The sequence below is a fragment of the Eptatretus burgeri genome, chromosome 10, assembly GCF_056783735.1.
Source record: "Eptatretus burgeri isolate ZD-2024b chromosome 10, Ebu_testis_v1, whole genome shotgun sequence".
Lineage (NCBI taxonomy): Eukaryota > Metazoa > Chordata > Myxini > Myxiniformes > Myxinidae > Eptatretus > Eptatretus burgeri.
In genome coordinates, this window is record NC_140970.1 from 9,482,167 (window position 1) to 9,497,521 (window position 15,355).

The following is a 15,355-nucleotide window of genomic DNA, read 5'->3' on the forward strand; positions in this document are numbered from 1 at the left end:
ATCATTCCTGTAACCTCTCAAACTGAAGTCACACTCAAAACTTCAGTGTTTTCTCAATTTTATGTGAATTTAACAGTGGAGCTCAAGTTGGCTGCAGTATACTAAGTGAGATACATTTTCAAAGTGTATTTCTCTATAAATAGAGACTTAAACAAGACTCACCGAGAGAGGATGCAAGATTTCAAATAAATTTAAAACCACAAGAGTATTTAGTGGAGCTTCTACCTCCGCTATGTAATGCCTGATCCACGAGAACATATCAGGCCCAATACATTTTTGAAATATCATGTAAATACAGGACTATATCGTTTTTGGCCCGATCTCTCAATGATGAAATATCACTTTTAATCTATCTATAATTCCAGCAGTGTGTGTGTGTGTGTGTGTGTGTGTGTGTGTGTGTGTGTGTGTGTGTGTGTGTGTGTGTGTGTGTGTGTGTGTGTGTGTGTGTGTGTGTGTGAGAGACCGCTGTTTCCCGACAACCGCTGGTCCGATCTAATTGAAACTTGCCAGCCATATTGCTGGGGACCTGAGGATGTGCCTTTTCAAGGTTTGATATTAATCGGACAAGTGCTTCCCAAGTTATGGGCATTTATTTACCAACCAATGACAGGAACCGTTGCTGTGGCCATTTTTTATCAACCAATGACAGGAAGCGTTGCTGCGTAGCCTTGGTCGATGGGGAAGAGAAACTCAGCCGCGTTCGCCATTACGGGTTTCTTCTCTGCTCTTCTCTTCTCTTCTCGTTTTTCCTTGCGAAAAGGCAAAATACGTTGGCGCTAATTGAATAATTGGCCATTAAAAGCCTCCGTATTCTTGCCCTGGACGAGGAAACAAAGAAGAAGCGCCGTTTCCTCAGCGATGTTGTTTATGAAGAGGTGCTAACGAGATAAAGGTGTGTACAATGCACATGGAGACTATTTTTATTATTATTTATTTATTGAAGAAAAATTGTTCCAAAAATAATTTATCAAAAAAAGTGCACAACTTTTATTTGTTTCCAATTGTCAAAACGCTGTGGCCTTTGGAAGTGTTAAGGAATTCAGCTCTACTCAACATACTTGCCAACGAAATACATCTCAATTTGGTGGTAAAAACGATTCACAACGACAGGTTTCCTTACTCATTGCTCTGCAGTCTGCATTCAACCCCTTCATTTGTCATCTCATTGACCTCATTTCATCTATAATTCCAGCAGTGTGTCTGTGTGTCTGTGTTTCTGTGTGTCTGTGTTTCTGTGTGTCTGTGACCGCTGTTTCCTGACAACCACTGGTCCGATCTAATTGAAACTTGCCAGGTATATTGCTGGGGACCCGAGTATGTGCCTTTCAAGATTTGATATTAATCGGACAAGTGATTCCCAAGTTATGACCATTTATTTACCAACCAATGACACGACACGTGCTGCGTAGGCGTGGCCGATGCGCCATTGAGTTACCAATCACAGGACACGTTACTGTGTGGGTGTGGTTGCGTCGGCCGGTGCACGGCCGGCCGACGATGACGTCATGTGCCATGCTGGTTACGATGGGGATCGATCGGTGCCTTAGTTACCGTGGGGTAGGAGTGCCAATGGTAAATGGCAGCGAATGCCATGGCAAGCAAAGACAGGGAGATAAACTTGATTTTAATTAACTCTGTGTGTAAGTATCACACCAGTTGTTACTTTAATGCAAGCGATAATTCGTGGAATGATGTGAACATTCCGTACGGGCATGCACTACTTTTGGATAGTGATGACTTACTGTATTCTAATAATTTCTCGATTTCTTATCCGCATTTATAGATAAACACAATGCCCCAATCCAGTCGTCGTTTATGAGAGCGAAGGAATGGCCTGTGCGTTTGTTTGAAAGGTTTTTTTTTTTGCATGTATGGCCACGCACATATGGGAACTTGAGAGCGAAGGAACGGCCTGTGTGGTTGTTGTTTCTGGCATGCGGTTTGAAAGTTTTTTTTTTAAATTTTTTTTTTGTATGTACGGCCACTCACGTATGGGCACGCACGTACGGCCATGCACGTACGGACACTCACGTACGGCCACGCACGTACGGCCACGCGAGAGCGAAGGAATGGCCTGTGTGGTTGTTGTTTCTGGCAAGCAGTTTTAAAGTATATATATATATATATATATATATATATATATATATATATATATATATATATATATATATATATATATATATATATATATATATATATATATATAATTTTTTATTTTGCACGTACAGCCACGCACGTACGGGCACGTGAAAGCGAAGGAACGGCTTGTGTGGTTGTTGTTTCTGGCACGCGGTTTGAGTTTTTTTGCGGGGGGGGGGGGGTGAGGGTTTGCACGTACGGCCACGCATCTACCGGCATGCACTAGTATTAAATAATTCTTGTATCCAGATCCGAATTTGGATCTTCATTAAAAATCGAATCAATTCGTCCTTGTCACACACCCAACGTGTCCACAAAGTTTCGTCTGAATCCGTTCACAACTTTTTCAGATATCGTCCTATGTATCGGTTTAGCCCTATCTCTCAATGGTGAAGAATCACTTAAAAATTTCTAGTAGTCGGATCCTGATCCGAATCTTCACCAAAATGTAATCAAATCAGTTCGTCCTTGTCACACACCGAACCTCTCCACAAAAGTTCATCCGGATCCATGCACAACTTTTTGAGATATCCTGTACACAAACAAACAGAAAGGGGGTGAAAACGTAACCTCCTTCACCTTCGGTGGCAGAGGTAAAAATGGAGTTGTATTAAACTTGCTGGTGGGATGGCCTCGAGATGCGCGTAAGTCACCTCAAAGTTGTCTAGCCTGGATTTGAATGTTGACCCAGCCCTAAACTGTCATCCCGGTGTTTCACAGGCAGGGTGATTAATCAATGTGTGTGCCGTCCCTCGGATGGACGTTAAACTAGGCGTTCTGTCTGGTGGTATTTGTATAATTACACGCACAACATCAGAATTCCAAAAAGCTACAGGCATAACACAAAGATAATTATAAAATTGTGCATTATATTATAAAACACAAATATAAAATTGTGCGAAAACAAGGCACTTTGCTCTGCACTCTACCTCCACCCGCCCCTTTCCTCGATATTCCCTCTGGCAAATCTGTTGATACAGCTGCCGAACATACTTAATTCCTATTTAGAGATACTGTATATTCACTTTGCCATTTGCAGTCAGTCACTGACTGGTAAATTAATACAGTATGTCCCAATAATTTGAGGTCAAAATTGGACAAGTTATGTATGTCTGAATGATTGCTGTGATGTTACACTTAACCCTACGACGTGTAACCGAGGAGTAAGCAAGCATCAGTGGGCTTGTTTTATGACTTCTCCATTACTCACATCTTAATACATCCCCCTTCCCCTCCGTGTACAGCCATCCCAATAAGCTCTGTTTAACTGCTCTTCTCCTCTTTTTGCACCTTTGAGTTTGCACAACTTGTTGCATTAAACTCCTGTTGCGTTGCTGCAATTGTTAGCAAATACCCGCCTTGCGGGCCGAATATGTCCCTCCAATTATTTTTGACCCCTCTGCCTTGCATCCTGACGAATGGAATGAAATCTTTCTTGTTGTGCTGCTTGTTGGCTTTTTTTCTTCTTGTCATTGTGATGGACTTGTTTGGATTGAAATATAACTTTTGCTGCAATCAATATATTTTCCCAAAATAAATTTGTTCTTCATTAAAAAAAAAAAAATTATTTCCAGGAATTCCAAAGTATTCAATATTTTCAAGATCCGAATAGCTCTGCCACCACTAAATCTACCACTTCCTGCAACCTTTATTTTATATTTCGTTGAATTGGGACTCTATCGGACTTATTGAAAATTTGACTCACCAGTCAGAATGCTACCAAATTTGGGGTACAACATTAGGACAGGGCCCAGATAAGCTACAGGACCAGTGGTCCTATTTTTTATTTTATTATTATTCTACGACAGCAGGAATCCAATAGAATGAACACACACACACACACACACACACACACACACACACACACACACACACACACACACACACACACACACACACACACACACACACACACACACCGCTACTCCTTTTCGACATACAAAAGTTTGGTCTACTCATTGAGACCACCACTCAGGGACATGAGAGTTATCAACACAAAATGCCCCGCCCTCCCTCCCCCTACTTTCATGAATTATTAAAATTTATTGTGATGTAATACATAATCCATCCATCGGGACCATTCTATTTGCAGAGCATTGGTGCTGCCTAAGCAGTCTCCTTAGCTATTGGTCACAATCCTGGACGCGTCGCCACTCTGACACAGTATACCAGCAAGCTGGCACTCATTTTCCCAACCTCGGAAGGATGACAGGCTGAGTCAACAACAGCCAAGCAGGATTTGAACTCAGGACCCGAGGATCCCAAACCCACCACTCGAGCCATTAAGCCACCACCAGGCATAATAAATAATCGTCATGACTTTACTTCCTTCAATTTCATTCATGTTCATTCCATAAGTTACTCATGATGTTTTTCAAGTAGACACCTTGCCACAGATAGTTGCAAAGTTTATGACAGAGCACGTGAATAATAGCTTTGTGATGTTATCTTCATTTTTATCTCTCAATTCTCCATCTGTGTTGTTTTGAGAGGTTGAGAGAACAGCTCTCAATAAATGAGTCACCTTTAAAATTAACATCAGAATTACTTTTCTTTTATTTATTTATTTATTTATTTATTTTTCATTAAATCATTTCATTGATTCATCGTTTTCATTTGCAAGTTAATTTCGTCATTTTTATTCCTAAGTTGAATTTCATTTTTGCACATTTTTTTTTGTACCTGTTGCGTTGCATAGTTTGATGCGGCCACCTGTGGATGAATGTCTGTTTGTGCATTTGTTTGTTTGTTGTTGATAGCCTTCATGCCACCTTTTATCTCCACGCTCCCTTTCGTTCTGCGCATTTAGCTCCTCTTACTGGTTAGATGACGGGTGTCACGATGTCTCGATACCTGTCGAGCTTGCAAATAATCTATCTAAAGTGAAGTGTTACAGTGCAAGCGCTTGTTACATTGAAAGCGGCTGTTGCAGTGCTTGTCTTTATGCCAGATTATTTCACCTGAACCCTTTTGCCACTGCTGATCTGTGTTGCCCCTCATCAGCACCACTATTCCCCCCTCCCATTATACTTCTACCACCACTACTGAGCCCAATTTATCCCTTTTGCCATTGCTTCCGCTTCCTCATTTTCATTCCCCTCTCCCCGTTGCTCCTATTTCCACCATCTCCTTATCCCTCATTCTCCCATTACCCTTACACTCTCAAAATTCTATATATATATATATATATATATATATATATATATATATATATATATATATATATATATATATATATATATATTTGTCCAGCAACCTATTCTCACCAAGTTTTCAGAGTCCAGTTCTTGGTCACCTGCATTCCTTTGTGTGTCTCAGCATGGAACCCAATGAGATGGAATACTTGAGAACGCACTCCTGTGGAGCAGATTAACCAGTTCAACTAAATGCTAAAAACAGAGTCAACAACTGCAAATAACATAAGCCCATTGCCATGAAGAGGAAGCAGTCAATCAATTTCACTCTTTACACTCATGCCTCCTCTGAAGAGGAAGTGAGTAGACCTCTGTCTCCAAGTTCATTTTATTTCCATTTGCAAGCAGCACTTGCTTTGCGATACTTATATAGTACTTTTACAAAAACGGCCCAAGTGTGACTTGCAAGTTGCACAAAATTGTAGATGTTGAGATGGAGACTAATTACAAGTCAAAGTGTAGATGTGGGATCATGTGATCTGCATATTCTTGTTGGTGCCTTCCAGCCAAGAGTGGAAAATTCTGCGATGGGCATGGCGAAACTTCTCCGTGCCCTGTACACCCTGTCTTGAGACTCACCTGCCCAAAGAGAAGATTATGCAAAAGTTACAAAATAAATGAAAATTCCTCTGAAGTTTTGGAAGACCAGGTGGCTGAATAACGGTCCATGTGCTACGAGAGCCATCAAAATATGGGACATCAAAATATGTGCTCATTGTACGTTGATGAGGTGAACAAGAAAAATATCCCGTATCCAGATAATCAGAACTTTTTCACTATGCAGGGATTTGTGAGATTGCCCTTCAATCGCTAAACTTAAAATTTTATTGCATGTCTCAACATATTACACCATTTCCAACCAAATTGACCAATAAAACATACGTGAGATAACTGCCAAACCGCCTGCAGGGCTCCGTAATGGCTTCTATTAGGCCGCACCTCCACGTAATCTTCATTGACGCGAACTGGGCTGCAAGCATAATTGTTTGTACACTGCCATCTCCTAATATCGTAATGTTACTTTTATGCTTCGTGTTGGAACACTCATTTGAAACCATTATGTCTGAAAAGTAGGCTCTAATCCTACGGAAAGGTTACCGAGGATGGAGGATAATAGAGAACGGTGGATCCACGAAAGGTGCTGTGATCAAACGGTTCAGACAAGAAGAGACACCAAACTCCTTTTCAGCACGGTTCAATCTAGCAAGGCAAAGATGGCGGCAACCAACTCGCTCACACGAACCACCAGCAAGAAGCCGGAAGTCCCCCTCCCTTTCCGGTTGAAAATTATAAGAAACTAGATAGAAGGGCACTCGGTGGAGCGCATACCTCTGCCACGTAATGTCTGATCCTCGAGAACATATCGGGCCCAATCAATACATTTTTGAAAATATCGTGCTATATATCATTTTTGAGTCCTATCTCTCAATGGTGAAGAATCACTTAAATTCTAGTAGTCGGATCCGGATCTGGATCTTCACCAAAATCCAATCAATTCGTCCTTTTCACAACCAAACCTGTCCACTAAATTTCATCCGGATCCTTCCACAACTTTTGGAGATATTGTGCACACAAACAAACAGACAGACGGGTGAAAACATAACCTTCTACCTTCGGTGGCGGAGGTAGATAAATACTGTACTTTGCTTAGATCACCAGCCTCTAAAGCATAAATTAACGAAGTTGAGGCAGATAAAGGGTGAAGGTGGGTGCAGATAATATTTTTACAGATGAGGTAACACAACTGCAGATTATCATCATATGAGATTTAAGGCAAAGTGTCACGAATGTATAATTTTGGATGATCATCAATGAGACAGGAATATTGTTACACGAAGTCAGACAATTCATTTGTCATTTGTCATCTGTATCTAATTAGCCGTAATCTGTATGTTTGTTTGTTTCACATCGGTTTTGGAAGATGGCGTATACAGATGACACGTGAAGCACATCAAAGGAAATCCCACCTAACGTTTTGATACATTCAATAAATAAATGTCATTGTGTGTATGTGTGTGTGTGTCACCAATCACACCAAAACTACTTGGCCAATTGCTACCAAACTTTGCACATGGACCAAGTTTGACCTCGTGGTTAACATGGGCTACTTGGTTTCATCTGCGGTCACGGGGGTTCGGGAGGGAAGGTCGACGAAAATTCTCAATGTAAATGTGTATCGTGTAGCGTCACATGGTGGTGGTGGCAGAGGGTACTGCAAGTTTGCTGTGGAGATGACTTGCATTTTTGCATTGCACACGTCCCTGGAGAGTGAGCAGCCCCAAAGCCAATCTCCACTAATCAGGGGAGGTAGGGAAAGGGATGGAGTGGGAGTCCTGGGAGGGGGGGGTCAGAGGAGGGAGGTGAAGGTGCAGGAGGAACTCGGCAATTCCGCGTACCCCTGCTAGTAAGCAATGTAGTTTATCTTTATCGCACTCTTTTTAAAGACAAATTCGAATGTGAATTGTTCAGAAATTAAGGTTTCATTGTTGGAAGATGTCAGAGGAAATACTGCCTAATGTTTCGACCATGGTGTTTATATTTATCTTCATTAAATTATCTAGAAATTAGATGTATATTACGTTTAATCGGATATAGATTGTTTTCTCGGAATTTCTGCGGGTTCAACTAGTGATATCTATTGGTGTTACTCAAAAAAAAAAAAAAAAAAAAAAGCTAAACAGATCGACACCTTTATTCGATGAGTCATTGGAGTGCACATTATTTCCCTATATTTTTTAAACAATATGAGCCTGGTGTTGGCGCAGTGGTAAGGGCAGCCGCTTGGGATTCAAAAGGTCCTGAGTTCAAGCCCCGTTGAACCACTGAATTAATACACCAGGGGGTTGACTCAACCTGTCATCTTTCCGAGGTCGGCGAAATGAGTACCAGTGTACTGGGCCGGTGTATACCCCGGTTAAAATAGGTGTACCATATCCCTGTGTTGTAAGAGGCGACCAGGGTTGCGTCAGGAAGGGTATCCGGCGTAAAACATGTGCCAAATCACTATGCGGATCATGCGGATGATTCGCTGTGGCGACCCCGAAAGGGAGCAGCCGAAAGAAGAAGAAGAAGAAGAAGAAGAAGAAGATTTTTTAAACAATATATTATATTTAATTTAAATTCATGTTGGTGTTGGACACATGAGCTGATTTTCTATCCCACGTATCTATCATGTACGTATTACAAACCAGAGATGTTGAGGGTGCTAAATAATCATTCTTTTCTGTTTTTTTTCTTTCATCAAAATTTTAGACATTAATTTATTTATATTTGTGTTTAGATTTTCTTACCACTTATTGCTGTTTCAGCATTACATAGTGCTAAGAAGCATTCTAGCTCTTCATACATTACCAATGAACACAAGTGCACCGTTTATCATACCACTTTTGCAGATAAGCCAAGATGTCTGGGCGTGGAGGAAAGAAGAAGATGACAAAGTTATCGCGATCTTCGCGAGCGGGGGTAATTTTCCCTGTTGGCCGTATGCTGCGGTACTTGAAGAAAGGCACGCACAAGTATCGTATTGGAATGGGTGCACCAGTGTACATGGCCGCAGTAATTGAGTACCTGACAGGTACGTTCGCATCACATCTTCAGCAAAAATTTTCTTATTTTAATTTACTTATTTACTCTTGCAGTCATTTATTGTGGCTGCTTTCTACTTCTGCTTTATTTCGACATTCTTCTGCTTTGTTCAAATAATCTGCTTGTTCATCTTTTTTCTTAACTAGTCATTTGTCCAGTAGACACTACGTACTTCATTGAACCATCATCTTTTTTTGTTAACGGGCCAATAGTTTTGCTTGTATTTTCTCCTTCGTAAGGGTCATTATGGTGATAGCAGTTTGCTGTTTGGAAGATGCAAAACAGTATAGGTCGTCTTTTTTTTTTTTCCTTCCCCCCCCCACCCCCTTGCAAGAATACCTTTTTTAAGAAAATGCATTTTCCAACTTTATTATGGAAACTTTGTTATGGCATTTGATAACCTGCCAGGGAAGATGATGTCATTATGATTAGTATTGCATTCTGGTTACAGCTTGCCACAGAATTTGTTTCTTTGTTGTTGTTTTCCTTTTGGTTGTTTGCTTGTACACGTGTTTATTTTTGTAAAAAAACACAAAATTATACAAAGTCTAGGCTCATGGAAGAGCGACGGATCAGAGGGAAGATGGCAACATATACTGACAGTGGGGCAACAGGCAGACAATTATGGGGTGATGGTGGTGGTCGTATGGCAGCTTAGCTGCAGGGGTAGCTATCATTTCTTGAAGCGCGACTGTGTCGCTGATGCAGTGCTCCTCCACAAGTACACACTGGAACTGGTACTCATTTCGCCGACCTCGGAAGGATGACAGGCTGAGTCAACCCCCTGGTGTATTAATTCAGCGGCCGACAGGGCTTGAACTCAGGACCCTAGGATTCCAAGCGACCACCCTAACCACTGAGTCAACACCAGGCCAATTATGGGGTGAATTAAAAGGAGGTGGTATAGAGGGAAGAAATGGCAACCTTTAAGTAGATGGGGAGATGTAGGGGACAGTTAATGAGGATAGAAGAGATTGGTGATGGAACAATGAGCTGAGATGGTGCTGAACTGCCAACTTGAAGCCCTGGGGGGACGAGGGGGTTAATAGACGAAGGAAGGAGGTTCTACAAGCAGAAGAGAACAAAGGAGTGGAGGTGAGCAGTAAGCCTTGATTTTGGGATGTTAACATGGAGTGGGGTTGCTGGAAAATTGTGTGTGATGGGGAGGGCTGGTGAGATGAAAGTGCAGAGAAATTCACCCTCTCCTGTCTGTTCACCCTCTTTTCTGGGACATTGTTCACACAAAGCAATGTCATGCATACTTGAAACACTCATCATAGTAACATTTTTCACCACAGCTGAGATTTTGGAGCTGGCAGGCAATGCGGCAAGAGACAACAAAAAAGGCCGTGTCACTCCACGGCATATCCTGCTTGCTGTTGCCAATGATGAAGAGCTTAACCAGGTGGGATTCTGAATTTGGAGCTTCTTGTAATTCCTTCTTGTCAAGGAGCTTTTTCTGACTCCTCTTTCTCCTTCCATCAACATGGATTGGACATTTGTTGTACCAACTAAGAATATGGTAACCAGACTAAAGATACTGTTACGAATTCTGGCCCGCCTGGCGTGCGAGCGATTGCGTAACTCCAATCGCAACCGCGTCACCCACTGGACGGACAATTCAGTCGTGACCCTCCTGGAATTACCGCCAGGAGCCAGTCACGGGTGGGGGTTTAACCTCACCACGATCATGCCAATTGCCCACCCGCGCAGGATAGGGTTTCTCACCAAATTCGACCTACCTAAGTACCTGCGCGAGTAGTCGACCGGGCGATCGTACCTCGCCGCAGGTCGGCCTAGGATACGAACCACTTAAGCGGTCCGTTCCGTGCTACAGTGATAACCGAGCGGTGTTATCGCCGACCTCGACGAATGTGATTCTGTTTACCGGGCATTCAAAACCCTCTACTAATTTATTCCGCGATTCAAGGTGGCATTTTCAAAAGGGAAAAAGATGACGAATGGGATACATATCGCACAAGGACATTTATTTATAGCACATATTGCACACACAACACAAGCAAGGCAGTTATGCAATATACAAGCAAGAAATCGAAAACAAAAGCAATACGACCGACTATAAGCAAGGATCAATTTACATGCACAGTTACTGACACAGTTTCTACTTGGCAGGACACGGCGCCACAGCATGCATACAAAAACAAACAAAAACCCTCCCCATCGGCAGGGAGGTAGACGGGGTTCGTAAACCTTTATGGCACGGGACCTGGAGGACCGAACGGGTCCCGTGAGACGGAAGGGTCTTACCCGCGCCCTCGTGGCGCGACGGTGGGCAGGTCATGACGTCGACTCCCCACGGCCTTGCGTAGCCGCGCCTGACCTCGGGCCCCTGGCGTAGTCAGCGAGCTCTCTCCGGCATTGCTGCTGGTGCTTCCACGACCCACGACCAAACAAGCAAAAGCTGAAGGGCAGAAGGGGCTTCAGGACCAGAGAGAGAGAAGCCCAAAACGAAGAGTCCAAACGAAGGGAGGGAGAAGAGAAGCCCAAGGGGTGACCAGCGCCACGAGACCAAGAATGAACGAGCCAGCATGAACCGAGAAGAGACCCCGAGCCTCGCGTCTCTTCGCCTTTTGTAAAGCGGGGCTCCGCCCTTTGCCGCGCCCCGTTTCTGGCTCCACCTCCCTTCTGGAAGCTTCCCAACAAGGGGCGTGCCCTCTCGCTCCCCCCTCCCCGCGCCGTGCGGGGGACGAGGAAAGTCAGTTTTGGCTCAGGGCCAGGGAATTATTCCCCCAAAATCAGACCCCTCCTTCACATGACCTTTGACCCCCACTCGGATCGCACCTCCCCCACACCAAGCGCGGGGAAGAACAGGCGGGAGAATCAGGTGGGAAAAAAACCCCACAGGCTTCACGAGTGCTTTTTTTCTGCCATTTGGAAGTGGTTGTTGAGAGCGACGTTGGTGGTGGTGGTTGGCGTTGTGGCGTAGTTGGTGGTGGCGGTTGTTTGTGTGGAGGTTCGTTGCAATAGTGGCTCAAAATAACGATAGAAAAGAAAAACGGCTATCTCAAAGCGTCGCAGCCCGATGAATCACACAAATTCCCTTTAAACAACGGTGGGGAACTATCTGCACATAAACTTAGCGTCATAACTGATCTAAGGACCCTTTATGGTGTATTGCCAATTTCCACAGCCGTAACAATACCCTTTTTCAAGGTTTCTGGTTCAAGGATCGAAGCTTGTTGCCTCACCCTCTGTTCTCTGACCTCTGTATTCACCACTGAATTAGCAGTCGAAGGATTTTGGGTATCATGTTCTTATGCACATGTCATCGTCCCACTCTTCACTCTTCAGTCTGAGCACTAATCCCAAAGTGCCAGAATTTTATTGTTCTTGCTCCCCGATGATAGGTGGTTGACTGTGGATGAAGGGGGCTGGGTGTGTAGGTGGGGGGGGGGGTTGGTGGGTGTGTGTGTGTGCTTGTGTAATCTCTGCACTCTGCATAGTATGTTATTCAGTCCATCCTAATATATCTTTCCCTGGGAAGACACCACACCACATATTCCGCCAAGTAACACACCCACAGAGGGTGACGCAACAAGGCTCTTGGTTGCAACAGCTACCCCCACCCCCCCCCAAAAAAGACTTTTTATTTCCAACTAAAGTTAACAGTAAGACTATTGCAATAAACAATAATAGTTTCATTTTAAATATAAAGATGTAAAAAGCTAGTTAAATGTATTCTTGAATTATTCATTGAGATTTTAAAAAGGGAATTGAATGTGGAAGTGGAGTACTTTGCCATGCATAAACAGTGAGTATATTATTCACAAATTTTAGTGTATTTTCTATAATAAGTTGTATAAGATCATTTTGGAACAGCTGCGGAGAATCTGTAATCAGAGGTTTTTTTTTTTTTTTTTCTTCTTCTGGCTTTTTGCCCTATTTATTGCTTATAACATTATTTTCTGTGCAATATATATATATATATATATATATATATTTATATATATATATATATATTTATATATATATATATATATATATATATATATATATATATGTATACACAATGATGATGAAGCAAAAAGTCAGGACAACCACAAGTATGTTCATGGCTTGTCTTGTGACCTAAAGCTTTTGCGAGGAGTAACCATCGCCAGTGGGGGAGTCCTGCCACGTATTCACCCTGAACTCCTCACCAAGAAGAGAGGAGCTAAAGGCAAAATTGAAGCACCTTTGCCAAGCCCAATTAAGAAGCCCAAGCCCTCAGCGAGTCCAAAGAAGACTGTTGTTAAAAAGGCAGCTGGACGCAAGGGCAAGCGCGGCAAGCAGGTTGACAAGGTCAGATTGTTCTGCATAATTTAATTTCTTTATGTATCAAATTATTTTGTGATCTAAAATCCTCTGAAGTCTTTGGCAACTCCATGTATCATTATCTTCCTTAAACCTCCTTACTTCAGGATAAGCAGCTTGATGGAGGAAAAGGTGGACCAGAAGGAACATCTGATGATGGACCAGGAGAAGGATTTACCATTTTGTCAACTAAAAACCTTTTCCTTGGACAAAAGGTGAGAAATATGCGTCGGAAAGATCTGCTCACGGATATCTATGCTAGAGTGTTGTCTATTTAAACGTGTATGGTTGTTCCCCCAGCTGGCATTGACACAGAGTGATGTAGCCAATATGGCCGACATTGCAGTGGAGGCCATAGTACATCCCACATCTGCTGACATTGATCTTAAAGATGAGCTAGGTACATCATTCTTTCTTCTGTCTGTGAGCTGACCCTCAAAAAGGTTGGAGATATCAGTTTTTGAAGCTAGACAAGAAAAAGTTGTTTGGTGCATTATTTCTGCTTCATTTCCTTAGTTTTTGTTTTTACTCTGATATAATCTCCTTTGATAAAATGTTAATTTAATAATGTTCAGAAACAACTTAAAGCATGCACCACTCTATCCTTGGTACAATTAATTTCCCTTACTTATAAGCTTCAGTTGCACATGATTCGTATTTGTGCTGCTTGCCATATTTTTGTAAGCTTCCTGAAGAACCTTAGCTAACGTAAATATAAAGAATCGCAGATCCATGTTTCATTGCTGTATGTTCTGCTTCTTTCCTTTGTGGGGGTTATGTAGGTTCAGCACTCGAGAAGGCTGGTGGAAAGGAGTTCGTAGATTTGGTTAAAGACCTACGAAAAAGTAGTTGTCCTCTCGAGGTGGCTGGAGGTGAGACAAAGATAGTGATATTCAAAAATCTCCATGTGTTTTTGGCTAACCATGTTTCCCATCCCACCCCTTCCCCTCTCTCCCTCCACCTCACCCCCCTCAGGACTCCCACCCCACCCTCCCCCCTGCTTTCTTCCACCCCTCCCCCTGCCACCTCCCACCCCTCCCCTGCCACCTCCCACCCCTCCCCTGCCATCTCCCATCTTACCCCCTGCTACCTCCCACCTCATCCTCATCCAACCCCCCCCCCCTTTGCATCCTCCCGCCTCCTACCTCCTACCCCAGCCCCGACCAATAACGGGAAATGTAAATGGGAATTTCAAGTTCCATCACGACCAACACCCTTCCTTCCCACTTCCCACTGACTTTCAAGGCTTGTTCTGGATCTGCTCATGGTTGGAAATATATAATAAAGCTCTTTCTAATGACTGACTGACCATCCATCCATCCATTCATGGGGACCATACTCTGTGCAGAGCATTGGTGCTGCCTAAGCAGACTCCTTGGCTATTGGACACAATCATGGATGGGTCGCCACTCCGACACAGGATACCAGCAAGCTGGCACTCATTTTGCCGACCTCGGAAGGATGACAGGCAGAGTCAACCCCACCTGGTTTTAATTCAACAGCCGAGTGGGATTTGAACTCGGGATCAGATGATCCCAAGCCCACCACCCTAACCATTGAGCCAACACCAGGCATACTGACTGACTCACTGACTGATATTAAAGATCGGTACCTTCCTGGTGATTTAGAAAGCTGAAATTTTGCTTGCCGATGGACATCGAAGCCGGTACACCGGAAAAATTAACAGAATCATTGGACAACATCCAGAAATGAAAATATAAATACATGAAAAAAATGCAGGTGAGTGACCCGAGACAATGGGGAAGCACAATAATTTTGTGTGCCGACGGACATCGAAGCCAATACACCAGGAAAAAATCACAGAACTGTCGGAAAGCATCTGTAGATGAAAATAGAACTAAATGAAAAATCAAATGCACGTGAGCGACCCAAAACAATGGGGAAGCACGGTTCGTATGCTTACACATGTGTAAGTGCACCCCACTCATATATTGTTACGGATTTCAGAATCCGGTCTGATTAATGCATCCACACATCCAGGTCCCTAGACAGTTATTTCCATAAATGCATGTCCAGTTTCACCCCATCCCCATGTTTAAGGCCCGGTCACACCTTGACGTTTTAGTCAACGTATGCCGATTTTTGATTTTTTTTTCTAA

At 43.1% G+C, this 15,355-nt stretch overlaps 1 protein-coding gene across 1 annotated transcript in view; it reads left to right on the plus strand.

Annotated features, from left to right (window-relative positions):
- The window catches only part of LOC147017931 (core histone macro-H2A.2-like), a 34,073-nt gene that overhangs the window by 2,193 nt on the left and 16,525 nt on the right, over positions 1–15,355 (plus strand). The window contains exons 2-7 of the mRNA XM_085897027.1: positions 8,729–8,910; positions 10,220–10,326; positions 13,017–13,223; positions 13,343–13,450; positions 13,536–13,635; positions 14,018–14,107. Coding sequence (XP_085753153.1) covers positions 8,739–8,910; positions 10,220–10,326; positions 13,017–13,223; positions 13,343–13,450; positions 13,536–13,635; positions 14,018–14,107 — 784 coding nt within the window. The 5' untranslated portion in view covers positions 8,729–8,738. The remainder of the gene's footprint in view (positions 1–8,728; positions 8,911–10,219; positions 10,327–13,016; positions 13,224–13,342; positions 13,451–13,535; positions 13,636–14,017; positions 14,108–15,355) is intronic.